Below are 19294 nucleotides of genomic sequence, written 5' to 3' on the forward strand. Positions count from 1 at the left end.
TACACTTGCAATTGGAGATAAATAACAGGTCCAGTAATGAGGACTCAGGACTGCCCACTATTTTACTTTTGTGAACTCTGAATTCCTAGGTAGGCCTGACATGGAAGGGCTTAGCTCTGCCCTCTGGCTGGAAGGGCCCCAGCTCAGGCCAAGCAGGCACCTTACGATGGCCTCTTGTCACCAGGATCGTCTTTGTCAGTTTACTCCAGTTGTTACACAAGGCAAGAGCCTTCCACGTCTGGGGCCTAAGCTACTTGCACCCGCCCAGTCCTCCTTGCATCCACTCTTGGCCACCCAGTCCACTCTTTGCCCCCCAACCCTGGGTGGCCGGCCAGAACTATTTAGACCTCCCATGGCCGTGTTTTCTTCCATAGACTCTCAGGAGACTGGAAAGAGGAGCTGTTTCTGATGAAACCCGAAATGGGCTGACCTGCCCCCTGGAGGCCAGTCAGGGCTACATGCTTACTGTATGCTGGTGGGAAATACCCCAGTTCAGAGATGAGAATGAGCCCACTATGGAGAATGTTTTCAGGGTGACCTTAACATCGGGGGCTCTCACACTTGAGCTGTTTGATACAATCACTGGTGTTTCCTGGAGCAGTGTTTTATTTAGGGTTAGTCACTACTTGGGGAGGAAAGGGTTTATTTGGCTTAGCTTCCACATTACTGATCATCATTGAAGAAAATCAGGAGAAGAACTCAAACAGGGCAGGAATGTAGAGGCAGGAGCTGATGCAGAGGCCATGAAGGAAGGCTGTTTACTGGCTTGCTCCTCATAGTTTGCTCAGCCTGCCTCTTATAGCACCCAGAACCACCAGCCCAGGGTGGTACCACTCACAATGGGCTGGGCCCTTCCACATCAATCACTAATTAAGAAAATGCTCTACAGGCTTGCCTGATTACAGCCTGATTTTCTAGAGCATCAGTCCTCAACCTGCAGTTTTTGACCCCTTTGTTTTGGGGTTGAATATCAGATATTTACATTACAATTCATAACAGTAGCCAAATTAGTTACGAAATAGCAACAAAATAATTTTGTGGCTGGGGGTTACCACAACATGAGAGGCTGTACTAAAAGTTCGCAGCGTTAGGAAGGTTGAGAACCGCTGTTCTGGAGGCATTTTTGCAATTGAGGCTCCCTCCTCTCAAATGACCGGTTTGTATCAAGCTGACACAAAACTAGCAAATACAAACAGGAAGAGATGACTTGATCAGGATGGGGATAGCTTGAGAACCACAACCTACACTGGCCAAGGTACTTCTGGACCACCTATAGGTCAGGTCTGCTTGCTCCCGTCTCCCAAGCAGCATTTTAGCCAGCCTGACCTGAAAGCCATGGGTGGGAGCAGCCCAGGTCTGCACCCTACACTTTTGTCTGTCACAGAACTCAGGAAGCATGTAGCTCAGACTGGCCTCCAGGGGGCAGGTCAGCCCATTTCGGGTTTCATCAGAAACAGCTCCTCTTCCCAGTCTCCTGAGAATCTATGGAAGAAAATACTGCCATGGAAGGTCTTCGAGTTCCAAGCTAAACTGGGCTACAACAGTGTGAGAGCCTGTCTCAAGCCACAAAATTGGGCTCTGGATAAGTCATCTAACACTACAGTTTTCGATATTCTATGTATACAAAGTTCTGAACCTGTGACAGAAACTCCAACAGTGGATGGAAGAAGGGACGCATTATCCCTGACGGTGGTACGGGTACCAACTGTATGTATTTGACAAAATGCCTCACTGTACGTTTCGTTGCAGGTAGGTTTGGTTTGGTCAATGTGAAAGTCAAACGAGCCGGGCGGTGGTGGCGCACGCCTTTAAGTCCCAGCACTCGGGAGGCAAAGCCAGTCAGATCTCTGAGTTCGAGGCCAGGCTGACAGCCAAGGTTTTAAAGAAACCCCATCTCGAAAAACAAAACAAAAACAGAAAGAAAGTCAAGCAGTTGACGAGGGAGAAATACATGGCACAGACAGGCCCAAAGTATGTATACAAAACTAAAAACCACCAGCAATTAACCCAAGTGATTTTACCAGAACAGCCGGCCCAAGTCTATTTTAAACCACGAGTCCGCGGTTCGAGTTGACAGTGGCCGCGGGCAGTTCTTTGCTCCGGTCCAGCCTCGGTCGGCATCGTGGATTTCCCAGAAGGCCGGCTGCCATGACCGCTACCCGGACCCACCCGCTCTGCCTTGCTATGCGGCACCGCCCACTCCGGAGCTCCCCAGCAAACGGCGCGAGGCTCAGGGGCTGGACAGACCGGAAGAAAGCCCCGCTCCAGGGCTCGCGCACGGAAGCGGAAGTACCACCTCGCAGGCCTCCCATGAGTCCTTGCGAAGCGCGACGTAGCCGGAAGCTGCTGGCGGCTGGTGGGGGAATCTGAGCACCCAGTCCAGCTTGGCAACTCGGCCGGACCCGACGCCCTGAGGGCAGCAGGTGAGCTCGCGGCCCGGACACCCGGGACCCGCGGACCCTCAGTTCCATGACCTTCCGGTTCTCAATTTACCGGGTTCCTGGTCCTCTAATCCTCAATACTGCGCCGCTAGGCCCTGGTCCCCTAATACCCCGACTGTCCGACGCCCCCAGTCTTCATCCCTGACTCCACGGCTCCCGGTTCCTCCCGCGCCCCTTACCTCCCATTCCCTAGCTTCCTGGCCCCGGATTCTCCAGTCCCCCGACCCGTGACATTCCTGTTCCTGGGACCCCAAAACAGGTCCCTGTGTGAGGCTGCCCTTCTCGGTCCCCAGCGGCCGCCCCATTGTGTGAGCGGACCTCCTCGCCGCGGAAGTCCAGACCCCTCGGCCTCTGAGCCTGCCACTCTTCAGCCTAGCGGTTACGCGGATCTACGTGGTCACTCGGCGATCTCGGGCGCAGACCGGTTCTGCATAGCCCAGTTACCCGGAAAAGGGCCACTACCCTTCACTTCGAAAGAAGATTGTGTCCAGAGGTGCCAGGAAGCCAGACTCCCTAGCCTCAGCTTGTTGATCATTTTCCTTCTTGGCCTTTGAAGTGAGTACTTTGCCGAAAGTGGAAAAAATAAACCAACGACAAAACAAACCAACAATAAAACCCCCAAAGGACCAGCCTTCTAATCTTTTCTCAGTTTTACCTGGGTTTAGAAGGATGTGCTTATGATTGCCCTCTTTGGCACCACACGTCAGAAATAATCCGCTCTGTTTCAGGCTTCCTATTTCTGCTGTGCTGTGTTTGCAGCAACGGAGCCCTACCTATAGTCCTGGGCAAGGTGATGTTCTGAAACCACCTGTTCTTCAGAGCGAAGAAGCATAACTTAGACATGGGTTCTTTGTGTGCTTTGAGCAGTTCTGAGAAAGAAAATTAGTATTTCTCCTTGTCACCCATACTATAACCTTAGGGCCACGCTATGTTCCCAGGTGTCCCTTTTGCCCTCAAAGGTTCATCATGTCCCATTTTAAGAACCAAATGCTCTGTAGTGTGACATGTAGCTTAGTAAAGTCTGAAAATATCTTTATTTGCTTCAGTATTTACTGGTTATGTGTGCTTGAAGGAAGAGTATTTTGTCGTTTTTTATTTCAGCTTTAAGAATTCTTAGGGTGGGTGAGAGATGGATTACCAGGTAAGGGTACTTGCCACCAAGACTGAGTACCTGAATTTGGTCTCTGGAACTCACATGGTGGAAGGAGATAGCTGACTCCCACCTTCCAGGCTTCTAGGCATGTACTGTGGACACATTATACACACACCTAAGAAAGAAATGTTTAAAAAAAAAAAGGATTCTTGAACCTTTTTTGAGCCATATTTAGGCTGGTAAAAGTGAGGAGATGCTTGTTTTCATGTTATTAAACAACATTTAAGATAAGTAATTACTCACTAATACCCAAAGTTTGCAACACAGGAGAGTTCCTTCAATCCAAACCAAGCCAGGGATGATGGTGCACACCTTTAATCCCAGCACTTGGGAAGCAGAGGCAGGCAGATCTCTGTTTGAGGCCAGCCTAGTCTACATAGTGAGTTCCAGGACAGCTAAGGCCATGTAGAAAGACCTTGTCTCAAAAACAAACAAAATCCAAGCCAAGTCATTTACTTTCCCCTGTAGCTGTGAATGTCCTTTATTTACTTCACACAGTGAGAAGTACAGAGTCGTGTCATGAGATGCTGACTTCTTGCCTTTGTTTGCCTCCATTGTGTAGTTGTGAGCCTCTGAGGGCAGACACAGTGCTTTGAATATTGAGATTGAGTACAGAAACCTGCATTGGTCTTGGTGATGGCTGTTCACGTAGCTACTGGAGAAGAATGCAGGGGGCTTTGTAAACTTAGATCTACTTCTGTCTTCCCAAATGCTCGGGACTGTCTGGGGGTGTGCATGAGTAGATGATTGGGGTGCTAACTGTTCTGTCTGAATGAGTCATGCCAGGGCCCGAGTCCTACATGCAGGAGTCTGCATTTGTGTGTTCGTGGTTTTAGGGTGCCATTCTAACATGTAGTTAACACAGTAAAAGGAAGTTAGAGTGAACTAGGATTTAGTTTCAAACAGTTACAGAAAACAAATATTTCCTAACATCAGAAAGAAGGGGATCCTGGTCATGCTAAAAGATGCAGGAGAATTGGTGGGTTGAGAGTCAAGAATCCCTTTACTGAACACCATGTTTCTTTAGACTTAAATTCTAAATGAAATATGGGATCTAGGACAGAGGCTTTTTTTTTTTTTTTTTTTTTTTTTTTTTTTTGGTTTTTCGAGACAGGGTTTCTCTGTGTAGCTTTGCGCCTTTTCCTGGAACTCACTTGGTAGTCCAGGCTGGCCTCGAACTCACAGAGATCCGCCTGTCTCTGCCTCCCGAGTGCTGGGATTAAAGGCGTGCGCCACCACTGCCCGGCGCTTTTTTTTTTTTTTAATGTGAACCACATGAATAGAAAATGGTCATTTTCAGTCTTAACAGCAAGTAAGTAGCGAGGCGAAACACTGAAAACCTGTAGCTATTGTCAGAGAGAGTGCTCACCTGTTTTTTGTATGTGTTTGCCCTGTGAATTAGAGGAAACAGCATGGGTCCATTGCAATGGATGAGTTCTGGAAAGACCACACCTGACTGGTGGGCTGGCACGGGGCATAGCTAGAGGCCCAGGTCCTGCCTCCAGTTCCCTCAGTGCTGGTATGTGCAATAACACTGGGATTAATTTACATCCAGCCTTGTGATTGGCACAGTCTGTTGCTTTGCTTTATTTTCTTAGTCCTGAAGTAAATGGACCACCAGTTAAAGCTAAACATCGCTGAAACTGGCAGATATAAGACAAGAATAGTGGCTAGGGAAACAGTTGGGGGTAAGAGCACTTCCTGTGTGTGCATGAAGATCTGAGTTCAAATCTCCAGTACCTACATAAAAGCCAGGCATGGCTGCACATGTCTATAACTCCAGCATTGGAGGATGGAAATAGGAAGATTGTGGGAGCTTGTTTTCAGCCGAGCTCCAAGTTCAGTATTCCAAGGGCATAGGATGGAAATCTGTAGAAGACAACCTGTGTCCTCCTCTGGTCTCCATATGTGTACACAGGCATACATGTGGATGAACAGATACAAACGAAAAGAAGGAAGGAAGAAAATATTAGCTGAGCCTTATTTCTGTTCCCACTGAAGGCACCAGGCAGTGGTCTGTGGTCATTGTTGTATCCTATTATTTCACATTTATCTGTCAGGATGTCCTCATAGAGGACCTATTTACAGACTAATACCATTGCCAGGAATACTTCCTTGGCCCTTGTTGCAGCCTGAGGGCTTCCTACATCGACTTGGAGAGCTGGCGGAGAGGTAGAAAGTACAGAATACTCTTCCATCAGTGAGCTGCCCTTTTTAGGGGAAGCAGATTTAGTTGCTAATCTTCATATGTTTTGTAAGGTTACTCCTTGTGAGTTTTATCACCAAATGACAGGGCTTTTTAGCCAGTATGCTGCCTGGTGGCACAGAGTGACTGAACTTGTACTTCATTCCTGACTCTTACTGCTGGTTGTAGCCTGGGATTCCCTCCTCCCATGTGAAGTGGCTCCTTGGTAAGTGGCTCCTGTACTGTGTAGGACTACCACTGTCAGATCAGCAGTTTTGTGGCAGATGTTATGAAGAAGTCATCACTATGCAATGTTATTGCACTGCCAATTCATTTTCCTTCTTTTATAGTAAGGGTTTGTTTTGCTCCTTGCAGTACCATGGCCAGCCCAAGAACCAGAAAAGTACTTAAAGAAGTCAGAGCACAGGATGAGAACAATGTGAGTGTGAACCTTTGGCCTGGGCTTGGGTAGGCTGGTGAATGTCTTGGTGTCAGATGCAGCTATGGTGGTGTCCCTCCTTAGAGAGACTGATCATGTCATAGGGGAGCAGCCGGCTCTTCTTGGTGCTCACTCATGTGGCTGTAGGGAGTGGGACTTCTGTCACGCTGCTCAGGTTATGCTGAGGATGCTCGGTCTCCTTTCTGAACATTTTTCTTATGAGAGGTTTTTTATCTTTATGCCAGTTTCTAGGCAGCTTCTGCCACCTCCAGCTTTGTCCTGAACCCACATCCTTTGACCAACCTGAGCAGCCCTGTCCGGCTTATTGGTACTAGCTCTTTAGTTCAGTCTTTGCACATGTGGCCTGCTCCTCTTCTGCATCCTTTTTGGGCGTCTTTGGGGTCCTAACCCCACCTGAGCTGCCTGGTGAGTTGCGTATGGCCTCCCTTTGCAGGTTTGCTTTGAGTGTGGTGCATTCAATCCTCAGTGGGTCAGCGTGACTTATGGCATCTGGATCTGCCTGGAATGCTCTGGGAGACACCGTGGCCTTGGGGTGCACCTCAGGTCAGTGTCCTGCCACTTAGCCCCTGCATATCCTGCATCTATCCTACTTTCCATGTTGTGGGGCCTGCTGCCCAAACTGCTATCTGACAGGATGTTAGGGAGCTGTTTTCCACCTTGTTAGAGGGTCTTAACTCCACTAACACCTGCCAAGATTATTAGCTTTGTCCAGCTTGCCTCTATGAAGCTTCTGGCTTCTGCTTCAATACAAGGAGCACTTGTATCTAGCTCGGGATGTGCTCTTGGGTTGGGAGGCTACTTGGGGCCCCTCATACTTGGTAATCAGATCAGATATCTGGTTTCTAGCTTTGTACGCTCTGTTACAATGGACAAATGGAAGGACATCGAGCTTGAGAAGATGAAGGCTGGTGGGAATGCTAAGTTCCGAGAATTCCTGGAGGCACAAGAGGACTATGAGCCTAACTGGTCCTTGCAGGACAAGTATAGCAGCAGAGCTGCAGCACTCTTTAGGGATAAGGTAAGGACTAATTTAGCTTGCTTCACACACAGAGGTGAATGCATAGCACACATTTTCATAGTGGCCAGAATCTGGCTTTAGTGGCTTTGGGAGACAGGTTTCTTTTGTCACTTTCAACATCTGTAGAGGCCATGTACTGTCCAAGAACAGACAAGGACAAGTGGCCTTTACTAAACCTAGGGCAGGCTTTTCTTGCCCACAGGGAATACAAATGACCTGTGTGATCATAGTGCCTTAGACTAGCTCATTTTGCAGACCCTCTGAGAATTTGGCCTTCCTCAGATTGAGGGTCAAATTAATGAGTCCTTGTGCATTTAAAGTTGCAACCATAGTGGCCAGTAGGTCACTGACATTCTCATCGTCATAAGAGCCCTGGTTCATGGCTTCGTGGTACTGGCTTGTAGAGTTGGACGTGCTTGAGTAGATGGTATATCCCCTTATGTCTTGTGTCATCTTGTTAGGTGGCTACTTTGGCAGAAGGTAGAGAGTGGTCTCTGGAGTCATCGCCTGCACAGAACTGGACCCCACCTCAGCCCAAGATGCTGCAGTCCACTGCCCACCGGTAGCTCCTCTGACCTGCTGGTCAGATCTCAGCTTCACCCTCGCGTTAGTGGTAGCTTAGGATTCCCATAGAAACCTCATTTCCTCCACTTGTGGAAAGAGCTCCAGTTGTCAGCTATTCCCAGAAGTCAGTGAAAAGTAGCTTTTTAACATTTCTGAAACAGTGCAAACTTCTAATAAAAATTTACCCCAAATAAGAAGTAGCATCTCAGCCGGGCGGTGGTGGCGCACGCCTTTAATCCCAGCACTCGGGAGGCAGAGCCAGGCGGATCTCTGTGAGTTCGAGGCCAGCCTGGGCTACCAAGTGAGTCCCAGGAAAGGCGCAAAGCTACACAGAGAAACCCTGTCTCGAAAAACCAAAAAAAAAAAAAAAAAAAAAAGAAGTAGCATCTCAACCTGTTCTGCAGGAGGGTTGATTCATACAACCCTATGTGTGTCATACAGCCCTATGAGCAGTACCTGTGGGGATGTGGGTTGTGTCTTTTTTGCCATATGGCCAAACCATAGAGTAGGCCCAAGATGGTACAGATCCCTGTTGTGCACACCAAGTTCCACTGTGAAGAGTGTCCCCTCTGGAGGCTGGTGTAAGATGGACGAGGCACAGGAGATGACTTTGTGTACTAAATGACAGCACATCCTCCACTCCCAGGTCCTGCAGAACTTGATGAGAAGGTCCTAGCTCCACTGATGGCTTCAGTCTTCTTTCCCAGCTCTGAGCCCTTCCTGGCAAGTGCAGAATTCACTGTCAGCTGCTGTTAGACTGGGGCAGAGAACCACTGTACTCAGATGTGGCTGAGCAGCCTGTGGGTCAGAGCTGGTTGATGCTTAACCCCATATATGATATGAAATTTCACAAAGACTGTGTGGTTCCATTTGGTGTTGTCAAGGCCTCACTGGCCTTTAACTTTGCATTTCAGACCCTCTGGCCAGCCACAGAATGTGACTGCCTCTGGGGACAAGGCTTTTGAAGACTGGCTGAATGATGATCTGGGCTCCTACCAGGGGTAAGGCCTCTCAAGCCAGGGGTAGCAAACAGGCAGCTGAGGGCACCTTTGACAGACCACTCTGCAGGGGTTTACTCCATTGGGGTGGGGCTCTTTCCACTCCTTCTATATGTGTCCACAGCGTGTGTAATCCAGGGTTCACTCAGGGTAAGCCCCAAGATGGCCCAGGTTTGAGTGGAGGTTTTGAATATGAAGAAACCCCAATATTAAAGATGATGCATTTTCTTCCTGGAATCTCCCTGGCCTATAAATGATGATTTCCAGTAACCCCACTTATTGGGATTGGGTACTGCTGAGGAACCTCAGGTCATGTGGTACAAAGTATCTGTGTAGCTCCTGTTCCCATTGTGCAGAATGCAATATGTCCTGTGAGAGGGAGGAGGCACCTCTCCTGCTGGCCAGTGTCTCACCGTTGAGGAGTGGCAAAATTCATGGCTGTGGCTAGTGATGTCTGTTTATTCTCAGGGCTCAGGAGAATCGCTATGTAGGGTTTGGGAACACAGTGCCACCTCAGAAGAGAGAAGACGACTTCCTCAACAATGCCATGTCATCCCTGTACTCGGTAAGGAGACCTGCAGAGTGCCTCTTGTGGCAGGCATAGCCAGAGGGGTTATCTAGTGCCAAGACAAGGAGGACCCTTCATGGACAGAATGGGTATTCCTGGGGCATATACCCTTTGATCTGATTAAGGGCCCCTTCTTGTTTACCTTCAGTGAATGGTTCTTTTACAAAATGGCCTTTTATTCATATCCCAGATGTATGCAGCCACTTACTTACTCTGACCATAAAACATGTATTTCAAATTTGCCAAGGTAGATTTCCTCAAAGCACTAAACGTTTTCTATGGAGCCTGTGTACCTCTTTTTTTTTTTTTTTTTTTTTTTTTTTTTTTTGGTTTTTCGAGACAGGGTTTCTCTGTGTAGCTTTGCGCCTTTCCTGGAACTCACTTGGTAGCCCAGGCTGGCCTCGAACTCACAGAGATCCGCCTGGCTCTGCCTCCCGAGTGCTGGGATTAAAGGCGTGCGCCACCACCGCCCGGCCGCCTGTGTACCTCTTATCTCCAGGTCATGTCCTGAGTTCAGTGGAAGGCCGACCTAGCCTCCTGGCCTGTGCTGGTTAGGCTGACTCAGGAAGTGAGGCCCCGAGCAGAGACTGCCCAAGGTTCTGGCATTCTGCTGGAGTGTGGTGCTTGGGTTTGGGGCCATTTGTCTGCTTTCAAGGCAACTTGGAAGCTCCAGGTCAGAAGTTCAGGGTGTGGTGGCTTGCTTTTCCAAGGAAACTAATCTTTTTTAAGCTGCTTTTGTTCATTGCAGTGTTGTGTTCTGTAGTAATCATAAATGCAAGCATCCTGAAGGGCTGGCAGGGGCTGCTGTTAAGTGTCAGATGATACATCCGTTCTTGGATGCTGCAAGTGAAAAGAGGAAGAAATAGACCAGATGTGGTAGGGCACACCTCTAATCCCAGCACTTGGGAGGCAGAGGCAGGCAGATCTCTTGAGTTCAAAGCTAGCCTGGTCTACAGAGTGCCTCCTGTGTTCCAGGACAACGAGGGCTACACAGAGAAACCCTGTCTTGAAAAACAACAACAACAAACTAATAAGAAAGAGGAAAGGTGCCGGGCAGTGGTGGCGCAGGCCTTTAATCTCAGCACTTGGGAGGCAGAGGCAGGTGGATCTCTGTGAGTTCGAGGCCAGCCTGGTCTACAGAGCGAGATCCAGGACAGGCACCAAAACTACACAGAGAAACCTTGTCTCAAAAAAAAAAAAAAAAAAAAAAAAAAAAAGGAGGAAAGGCTTTTTTGTTTTGTTTTGTTTATTTATTTATTTATTTTAAGATTGATTTATTTATTATGTATATAGCATGTATGACTGCAGGCCAGAAGAGGGCACCAGATCTCATTACAGATGGTTGTGAGCCACCATGTGGTTGCTGGGAATTGAACTCAGGACCTCTGGAAGTTGACTTCTGAGCCATCTCTCCAGCCCTTAGGAAAGGCTTTTTATATTGATATGAGATCTTCAAAATACGAATGAATAAGCACAATGCATAAGAGGAATAAATGCTTACTGTGAAAAGGGGCAGAATGCAGAAATCTGCTGCTCTACATGTGCACTGTAGTCTAGACTGACAGGCACAGATGAAAGACCAGCATCACCCTCTTCTTTTGTATCATGAATGTATGAATCTTTTACTTTTTTTTTTTTTTTTTTTGAGACAGTCTTGCCTGTAGCTCTGTGTGGCCTCCTTGAACTCATGTAGACCAAGCTGGTCTCAAATTTGCAATGTTTTGCCTGCTCCATCCTCCTGCATATTGGGATTACAAGCATAAGCCACCATGCCTGGCTCAAAAATTGTTTTAAAACTGAAGTCAAATTGTAATGCACCCCTGTAGCCCTAAGCCCTGGGGAGGCTGAAGCAGGAAGATTGCAGTGAGCCACCCTGGGCTATATAGTGAGAACCTGTCTCAAAAACCAAAGATTTGCTTTAAACTGCCTCTTTGCCCCAAGGGAGTGTCGTTGTAGGACTGTGGCAGTGACAGTCATTTTCCTGCTATCACACTGGGTCTTCTTTAGGACAGAAAAAGCAGGCTTTTATCACAAAGCATGTTGCTATTGAGAGCGCTCTCTCTCTCTCTCTCTCTCTCTCTCTCTCTCTCTCTCTCTCTTTTTTCGACAACTCATTTTGTAGATCAGTCTGGCCTCGAACTCAGAGATCCACCTGCCTCTGCCTCCCAAGTGCTGGATTAAAGGTGTGCGCCACCATGTCAGGCCCTGTAGAGCTCTATTTAAAGCCCGTCCTCATTATTGCAAGCTCATTCCCTGTCTTCTGCTGATGACCTTTTCTAAGGAACACCAATGAATATAGATGTCTCCTAAAGCATATCGGTTTCTCTGCACTGTCTTATGGGGACAAAAGCCAGTGGTTTAAGTGGGATGTTTTTATATTGAAGTGGCTTTAATTTACTTTGGAAGGTATTGGTGAGGAAATAACTTTGAATTTAGAGGAAGGCCTTTTCCCATCACTGTCTGCTCCTCTGGGAGGCAGGAAGGAGTCAGGAAAGAAGTGAGTGCAGCTTTGCTGACACCCTTTATATCTGCCCAAGAGGCCTGGTAGCCATCCTGTGCCATGGTTGGTGTTTGAGTCCTTCCTCTTGGGAAGGACAGTACGAAAGTGTTCTGTATGCTGCAGCTGGCAAGGGGAGTGTGGATACTACAGTACTTGGCTGCCTTTGGCTGGTCACAGAGCTATAGAGGTGTGTGATGTGCCTTCTGTGGAGCCTTGCTGTGCTGAAGTGTCGAGAGTACGGCACGTACAAGGTCTAGAAAAGCCATGCTCCATCATTCTCTGTTGTCTTCTCAGGGCTGGAGCAGTTTTACCACTGGGGCGAGCAAGTTTGCTTCTGCAGCGAAGGAGGGTGTAAGTAACTCTGGGGTGTATGCTGTCCACCACTGGCCTAGGGTTCTGGGGTCCTTCCACATATGGTCCCCCTTCTAACATACAAGCATGGGGCCTTGTGCACTGCAGGTTGGCCCAGGAACACGTACTGTAGCAGAAGGTGGTTTGTGTGTGTCAGGACAAACTACTTGCAGAGGTTGACTTGACTTCATGTGGGTGGAGACAGACACAGTACTAGTGAATAGCTGATGGGTACTTGTGCCTGAATTTTTGCCTTTAGGTCTTAAGAGTAGTGTTGGGATAGTCGAGCTTCTCTCCCTCACTCTTACTTACAATGAGAGGAGAACTTGAAAGGCCTTGTTGGGATAGACCATGCTGCATAGGGAGCATGTCTGACTCTGGCAATGAGTTGGCAAGCACTGATAGGAAGAAACCAGAAGATACAGGCTTTCAGCCTGGGGTTGGGCTGTGTGGTCATGGTATTAAGAAGAACAGGGACAGAGGTAAATTGACCCACTGGTCCACAAGAACCTGACCAATAGTGCCCATAGCCAATAGTGCCCATAGCCATCCAAACAAGCTGGAAGCCATTGTATCCGCCTTCCTGCCCATTTGCCATGGAGAAGTTGCTGGCTGCTGAGAAGGTGTGTTTCCTCATCTCTAGAAAGGCTGGGGCCAGGGGAGGTCTAGTTACTTTCCAGCTTGGGATCTGTAGACAGGCCTACTTTTTCTCAAGTGTCAGCAGTTCTTTATGCCTAGATAAGTTAGATACTATGCTGCCCACATGTTGAACAGTTGGGGGTTAGGGGTGGCTGCTAGGCCCAAACATGTCCTATCCCCAGCAGTTTGTGGGCTTGTTACAGCATCTGCTAAGCTAGGCAACCTGGTCCCTGAGAACTGTTGCCAGGTTGGTGCTGACTGCCTGGGTGGGTACTTGCCAGGAGGGAGTTCTGGAACTAACTCCACTTGGGCCCCATATAGATAAAGCCTTATGATCAGGGTCAAGACATTTGACTACAAAATGCTGGCTTTTGTTTTTCCTTTTTAGGCTACAAAATTTGGATCCCAAGCAAGTCAAAAGGTAAAAAGGGGAAGCTTTTATTCTCTGTTTTAAAGTTCTTCAGTCTTATATGCAGTGTCTGGAAGCATACTGGGCTAAATGCTCAGGTTCTGAGGTCCTAGTGAAGAAGGTCCTCCTCCTCCTCCTCCTCAGTCCTCATGTGTCACTGTGATACCTCAGTGCCTCCAGCTGCTGTGAGCAGGGGGCTTCCTGTGTTCAGGGCTTCCTCATCTACCACAGCCACTGAAGCCACTGTACCATAACTGCCTTATATGGGAAGAATTGTCTAGGCCATGGCTCTCAGCCTTGGGCTGTTCAGCTGGAAAGGGGTCACTGCATCCCCACGTGGCAGCTTGGTTTGTGTGGTCAGCAGTGACAGTCTCAGCTTGGCAGTTTACTTTTCTTCCAAGCTGAGTATAAGAATAGTTGCCATTCTTAGAGCTCTGGTCATCTGTCCTCCATGGTGAGGTGGGCAGGATTTTCGGTCCTTGTGGCCTACAGCACTCTATTCACATGCATTTCTGCCTCTCAGGACCTTTTCCAGCCCAGCATCCCTAGTGATCCACCTTGGAGAAGCCTTCCTGGCTTTGCCTCAGAGCTTCTAAGGTAGACTCAGGCTCCTCAGGCATATTATGGAGTCTAGACTTTGATATTTTAGAGCAGAGAAATAATGATGCCAGGGTCCAAAGTAGATTGGTGTGGTTCTGATACAGGTAATACAAGGGTATGGTGGTACACAGCTGTAACGCCAGCAGTCAGGTAGCTGAGGATTGTTAAATGGCTGCATTGTGAGACCCTTCTTTAAAAAAAAATATTAAGGTGAGGGGTGTGTTTTCTGGCTCTTCTGGGCATTGCTAATGCGACTCCCACTGCCTGCTCTTTCTCTGTAACTGCCTTCATGCCAACTGGGTCAAGTTTTGGGGTTACAAGCAGCAATCAGAGCCGGTAAACCCTGTTTGTACTGGTGCATGCTGCCCCATGTCTGCTAAGCATGTGCTTTGCTCCTGGCTGCATCTCCCTTTGTGTTTGGTCACCAGTGTCACCTTCCTGACCTGCTGGTGCTGGAAGCTCATCTTCCCCAAGAGCCACAGCCCAGATGTTCCCTCAGCAAGGTTGTTTGGGCCCCGTGGGCTCTGGCGAGAAAGGCTGCTTAATTCAGTTTTCATTTCATGGATTAAAATGATATCTCAACCCAGATAATTCCTGGAATCACACCCTGCTGGAAAAGAGCCTTCCTATGTTAATGAATTATCCCCCTTCAAGCCTTTTATCTGGTCTTGCTTTGAGGTTAAGGTCCAGACAAGTCATATTCCTAAGGTGACTCAAAACTTCATGGCCATTAACCATGGTGGCACCAGGAAAGGCTGTTCCCACTGTCTGCTACTGCTCTGCCCCAACCTTTTCTCCATCTCTCCACCGAGCCTCCGACATAGGCTTTTCTTCCATGTAAGGTTCAAAGACCGCTTCAGGAAATGGATGAAGAGGTGCCTGCAGTGAGCAGATCCATGTCTGTCCTCCTTACTTGTGGACTGGAGCCAGAGCTGCTTCCAGCATTGTGTGGGAGCTTCCTTCATATCTTGGTTCTTTCATTCTGGTGTCACTTCTATGGCCCTGCTTCCCCATGTGTATCCACGTCCCACTGCCTTCCTTTCTGTTGGCAAAGCTTGTGCTGTCCTGTGCTTATTGTCCAGCAATTGATGTTGTTGCATGTAAAGCTCACATAGTATGTCTTCTCACAGGCTTCGGAGTTGGGCCACAGCCTGAATGAGAATGTTCTCAAGCCTGCACAGGAGAAGGTATGGGTGGCACCAGTGGTTAAGGTGTTTGTGTGTACCACTGAGGCTCTTTATTGACTGGGGAAATGGGTGTATTGGAGATCAGCAAAATCTTGCCTATAATTTTCTCTGGTCCGAGAGTGGCTCTGGGCTCCTTAGTCCCTCCAGTTAGTTCCCAAGGGTGTCTTTGAACTTGCTCTTCTTCTTTTTTATCCCAGTGGCCTGGCCACAGGCAATGGTGCTTATCTTCAGAAGGGTATTAGCCCTGGGAGGAGTCAGTAGTCCCCATCCTTCCTCACAACAGGAGTCTGGACAGCAGTTGGCTTCTCCAGGAAGGCACAGGGCCCTCTTGGTAGTGATGAGGTCTTATGAAGCTGAAGCCAGATGGGCTCCTGGTGAACTTGGGGAACTTAATGTGACAGGTCTCTCTACACTCTGAAACTTCAGTCCTCCTAATGATGCCCTTTAAATTGTGCAGGTGAAGGAGGGAAGGATTTTTGATGATGTGTCCAGTGGGGTCTCTCAGTTGGCATCCAAGGTAGGGTGACCCTGCTGACTTGCACAGCCAAAGCCAGTCTCCATATTCCAGACACTGGAGCCCCACAGGGCCTTGGGCCAGCTGAGGCAGTGGCCACTGCCCTCTGATTTCTGAGGGCTTGAGGAATATGGAGACAGCTTGGTTACTGGGGACTTGCAAGCCACTAACCTGTGTTTCTTTTCTGTCTTGGCTGCTGTGGGCCTGTCCTCGGTAAGTGCCAATGCCCTTGTTAGCTGTTGCTGGTCCTGTGACCTCTTCAGAGTCTGGTGGAATGAGGGTGGGGTCATCAGATTTCCCAATGTGATGGCAGTGGAGGACACCTCCTGAAGACCTTCATTGCATTGTGGTAAAGACAAGGCCTGTGGTGGCTCGAAACTTTTGAACACCTTCCGAGTATTGAGGGTGACATTGGGAATGCCATGGTTTTTGTGTTTGTTTTTGTTTTTGTAGTTTTTCCAGACAGGGTTTCTCTGTGTAGCCCTGGTTGTTCTGAAGCTCACTTTGTAGACCAGGCTGGCCTCAAACTCACAGAGATCCATCTGCCTCTGCCTCCTGAGTGCTGGGATTAAAGGCGGGCACCACCACCTCCTGGCGTAAGGCCATGCTTTTTACTATCCGTTTGGAGTTGTCCTACCCATCACAGGACCTGCTTCTGCAGAGAAGGTAGAGAGAGATGCTGTAAGCATCTACGCAGCCAACAGCTAGTGTTGCTTCAGCACTGCTGCTGTGTTACTGTATACATATGTGTGCATGTGTCTATATGGGATACTCCTCCAGGTTTTTGTCCAGGGCTTCTCAGCAGAGCAACATCCATTTTTGTTCATGTTACAGAGCCAGAGGTGCTATGTACAGTGGGGTCCCAGCTTCTTTTCATGTCTCCTTGTAGGTCCAGGGAGTTGGCAGCAAGGGATGGCGTGATGTTACTACTTTCTTTTCCGGGAAAGCCGAAGACACATCGGACAGGTAGGCCATGTCCCCACCTCAGGCCCTGGGTCTTTTGGGCTCCTGAGAGATAGCTAGTGGCCTGACCTAGCACCCTCTGCCCAGTGTTGTACACATCGTCCTTTACTAGAGACAGAGTGACTGCCCTCTAACCCTTACCACCAGAGCCCTTGGCTCATGGACAGAGGCTACATGCTCTTTCCCAGTGCCCTAGAAAATACCCTACGGTTTGGGTGATGGTTGGGAATATGGATTGAGGTAGCAGGAGGAACTCAATCCCTTCTAAAAGTTCCATGCTCTCAGCACCAGGGTGAACCCTTACCAAGGCCAAATTAACTCTCAGAGAAAAGGGTCCCTCACTTAGTTGGGTACTCTGACCCTACAAGGGTGCCTCGGAAGCACGTGAAAGGGCAGCACCTGTCTAGCTAGGAAGAGAGCATGGAACTGTTGTAGGCATTTGCCACACCCTGGTCAAACGTAGGCTGGGCTTATGAAGTGGTGAATCTTGTTCTAGAGAGCCCCTGAGACCTGAGCAGCTTGAGGGATACAGGCAGCACAAGTATCTTTCTGTGACAACTATTGAGATCTTGTTCTTCTCTGTAATAGACCCTTAGAGGGCCACAGCTACCAAAACAGCAGTGGAGACAACTCCCAGAACAGCACCATAGACCAGAGCTTCTGGGAGACCTTCGGGAGTGCCGAGCCCCCCAAGGCCAAGTCCCCAAGCAGTGACAGCTGGACCTACGCAGATGCCTCGACAGGGAGGAGGAGCTCGGACAGCTGGGATGTTTGGGGCTCGGGTTCCGCATCCAACAACAAGAACAGCAATAGTGATGGCTGGGAGAGCTGGGAGGGAGCCAGTGGGGAGGTCAGGGCAAAGGCCACCAAGAAGGCTGCCCCATCTACGGCCACTGATGAGGGCTGGGACAACCAGAACTGGTAGGAGCCTTGCTGCATCCTGGCCCCAGCTCTGCTGGGAGACTGCTGTGTTTGCACTTTACCCTTCTTGTTCCTCCTTCATTTGACCTCAGTGTGAAGACAGTGGCTCAGGCAGGACTTGAGTCGGTGCTGCCTGCCTGGTGTGGGGTGGCTTTCTCTTAGGCCTCAGAGGACATGTCATCCATCTGCCTCTTGGGTCCTCTGAGCAGCCTTCCTGAACTCTGGGTTCTTGGGACCCAGGCACTATCTCTGCAGCCATGGCACAGCCTGGAACTGCAGTCCTGTGCAATGTCAGCCAAGCCAGACATCTGCTTTTGTTGAAATGTCTTTTAAAACTTGAAAGGTTTGCTCTAGTTCTTTTTTTTTTTTTTACCTTGAAGAAAATGCCTGGAGTCTTAAAGCTGGAAACGAAATGACAAAAGCAATACTGGAGCTCGCACTGCCACCGACACCCTCACCTAAGTCCACGTCTTGTGGCCTGTGCTGTGAGACTACTCACTTTGTGACCCTCTGCCTTTCCTGCATCAGCCTGTCCAGCCCTCAGTCTCATGGGACAAACTCCACAGATGGCCACACATGGCAGCTTGGGCTCTGGCCCTCCCTGGACACCAGACTTGAACTTGGCCAGTCCTGGATAGCTCAGAAAGGAGGAAAGGAGAGTAAAAGGGCTGGGAGCATTGTCAGCCTATCTGCCACTCCCACCTGGTACAGGGGAGCCTGAACATGGAGGGCGGGCTGAGGGCCAACTGCCATTGCCCAGGGTTGGGGCGTCTTGATGGGGACCATCCAGGCAGAGCACCTGTTGGTATTTTGCCATGTATTGTGTCTACGACAGCCCAGGCCTTCTCCCAGCCTGCTCAGGGTGCTCAGGGTCAGAGCACACTAGGTCATGTCTCCTCAGCATGCAGCTGTCCCTCCAGACAGCCCCATTTCCCACCCTGTGGACTTTGTGGAACACTGCAGTTGAGACCCATGTGCTATCAGTGGTTGGAGTGACAGCCTTTTCCTCCCAGGATACCATGACTGCTGTGTGCTGTGGCTGGAGAGTCCAGCTGGGTCTCTGTCTCCTTAAACCCACTCCTGTCTTGGCCCTCAGTTTGACCAGCAGTGCATGACCTGAAGCTCTGTGTGGTTTGTGTGTGTCATGTTTCCTGTTTCCTAGAGTTGAGCTGTCTGGGCCCTAAGGTTCCAGTGCTTGTCTCACCTTGGGAAGTCATAGTTCTCTGCAGAACTGGTAGGCCTTAGGTTTTGGGAGCCTAGGTACTTTATCCTCAAGTGAACATGACACTACTTGGTCAGAAATGAGGTATTCAGGTCGCAGAACATCTCTGAACTAGCAAAGCAAGGGGAGATATCCAGGACTCATGACTGGCAGAGCAACCACAGGTAGATGAGATCAGAGTTAGAGACTTGGGGTGAGAAGTGATGGGATTTGTGGGAGCACATAGAAAGTTGGTCAGAAGCCAAGGAAGTCTGAGCATGGAGGAAGGACCTACACCAGTGCTGGTATATCCCAGAGCAGAGACTGTGATTCAGTGGATATAGGGTTGTATAAGGGGGATGAAATGCACCGGTTCTGGTCTGGGAAGCTGCCTGCTCTAGGCCTTTTGAGGAGTGGGAAATGGCCCTAGCTACCTATAATTTCCTCTGGTACTGTGTTTAGGGACTGCAAATTTTGAGGCTTGTTCTGACACAACTCAGAACCCTCCAGACCCCTTCTGCAACCTCTCTCAAGAAAAAGGATGAGTAAGGCCTAGGTCAAGGTATTAGAGCCTTTGGCTGGTTTTTGGAGCCTGTATGTAGGGAACTTGCCAGACTATATC

At 49.1% G+C, this 19294-nt stretch overlaps 2 protein-coding genes across 9 annotated transcripts in view; one reads left to right on the top strand and one right to left on the bottom strand.

Moving 5' to 3' along the window:
* Positions 1–2174, bottom strand: part of Nkain4 (sodium/potassium transporting ATPase interacting 4) — a 32355-nt gene extending 30181 nt beyond the window's left edge. Inside the window, exon 1 of the mRNA XM_052723951.1 lies at positions 2022–2174. The gene's annotated coding sequence lies outside the window, so the exon portion shown is untranslated. The remainder of the gene's footprint in view (positions 1–2021) is intronic.
* A 133-nt stretch (positions 2175–2307) lies between these two features.
* Positions 2308–18592, top strand: Arfgap1 (ADP ribosylation factor GTPase activating protein 1). Of its 8 annotated transcripts, none has more exons than XM_052723941.1 (15): positions 2308–2423; positions 2813–2996; positions 6155–6218; positions 6673–6782; positions 7086–7257; positions 7719–7819; positions 8736–8822; positions 9288–9384; positions 12182–12238; positions 13266–13298; positions 14193–14222; positions 15017–15073; positions 15531–15590; positions 16477–16553; positions 17139–18592. In XM_052723941.1, the coding sequence occupies exons 3-15, from the start codon at positions 6159–6161 to the stop codon at positions 17473–17475; spliced, it is 1278 nt and encodes a 425-aa protein (XP_052579901.1). In that variant the 5' UTR covers positions 2308–2423; positions 2813–2996; positions 6155–6158; the 3' UTR covers positions 17476–18592. The 8 variants fall into 8 exon arrangements, with proteins under 8 accessions (XP_052579901.1, XP_052579898.1, XP_052579903.1 ...); XM_052723938.1 differs by having other exon boundaries at positions 2309–2423; positions 2701–2996; XM_052723942.1 differs by having other exon boundaries at positions 2310–2423; positions 2701–2996; positions 16483–16553.
* The last annotated feature ends 702 nt before the right edge of the window (positions 18593–19294 follow it).

Source organism: Peromyscus californicus, unplaced genomic scaffold (genome assembly GCF_007827085.1).
Source record: "Peromyscus californicus insignis strain IS unplaced genomic scaffold, ASM782708v3 Scaffold_7__1_contigs__length_154581171, whole genome shotgun sequence".
NCBI classification, from domain to species: domain Eukaryota; kingdom Metazoa; phylum Chordata; class Mammalia; order Rodentia; family Cricetidae; genus Peromyscus; species Peromyscus californicus.

Excerpts from the sequence above, each read along its gene's own strand:
- Arfgap1 (XM_052723941.1), top strand. The coding sequence starts at position 6,159 with ATGGCCAGCCCAAGAACCAGAAAAGTACTTAAAGAAGTCAGAGCACAG. Across the intron at positions 9,385-12,181 it reads CCATGTCATCCCTGTACTCG|GGCTGGAGCAGTTTTACCAC; the intron begins GTAAGGAGACCT and ends TTGTCTTCTCAG. Across the intron at positions 15,591-16,476 it reads TCTCTCAGTTGGCATCCAAG|GTCCAGGGAGTTGGCAGCAA; the intron begins GTAGGGTGACCC and ends GTCTCCTTGTAG.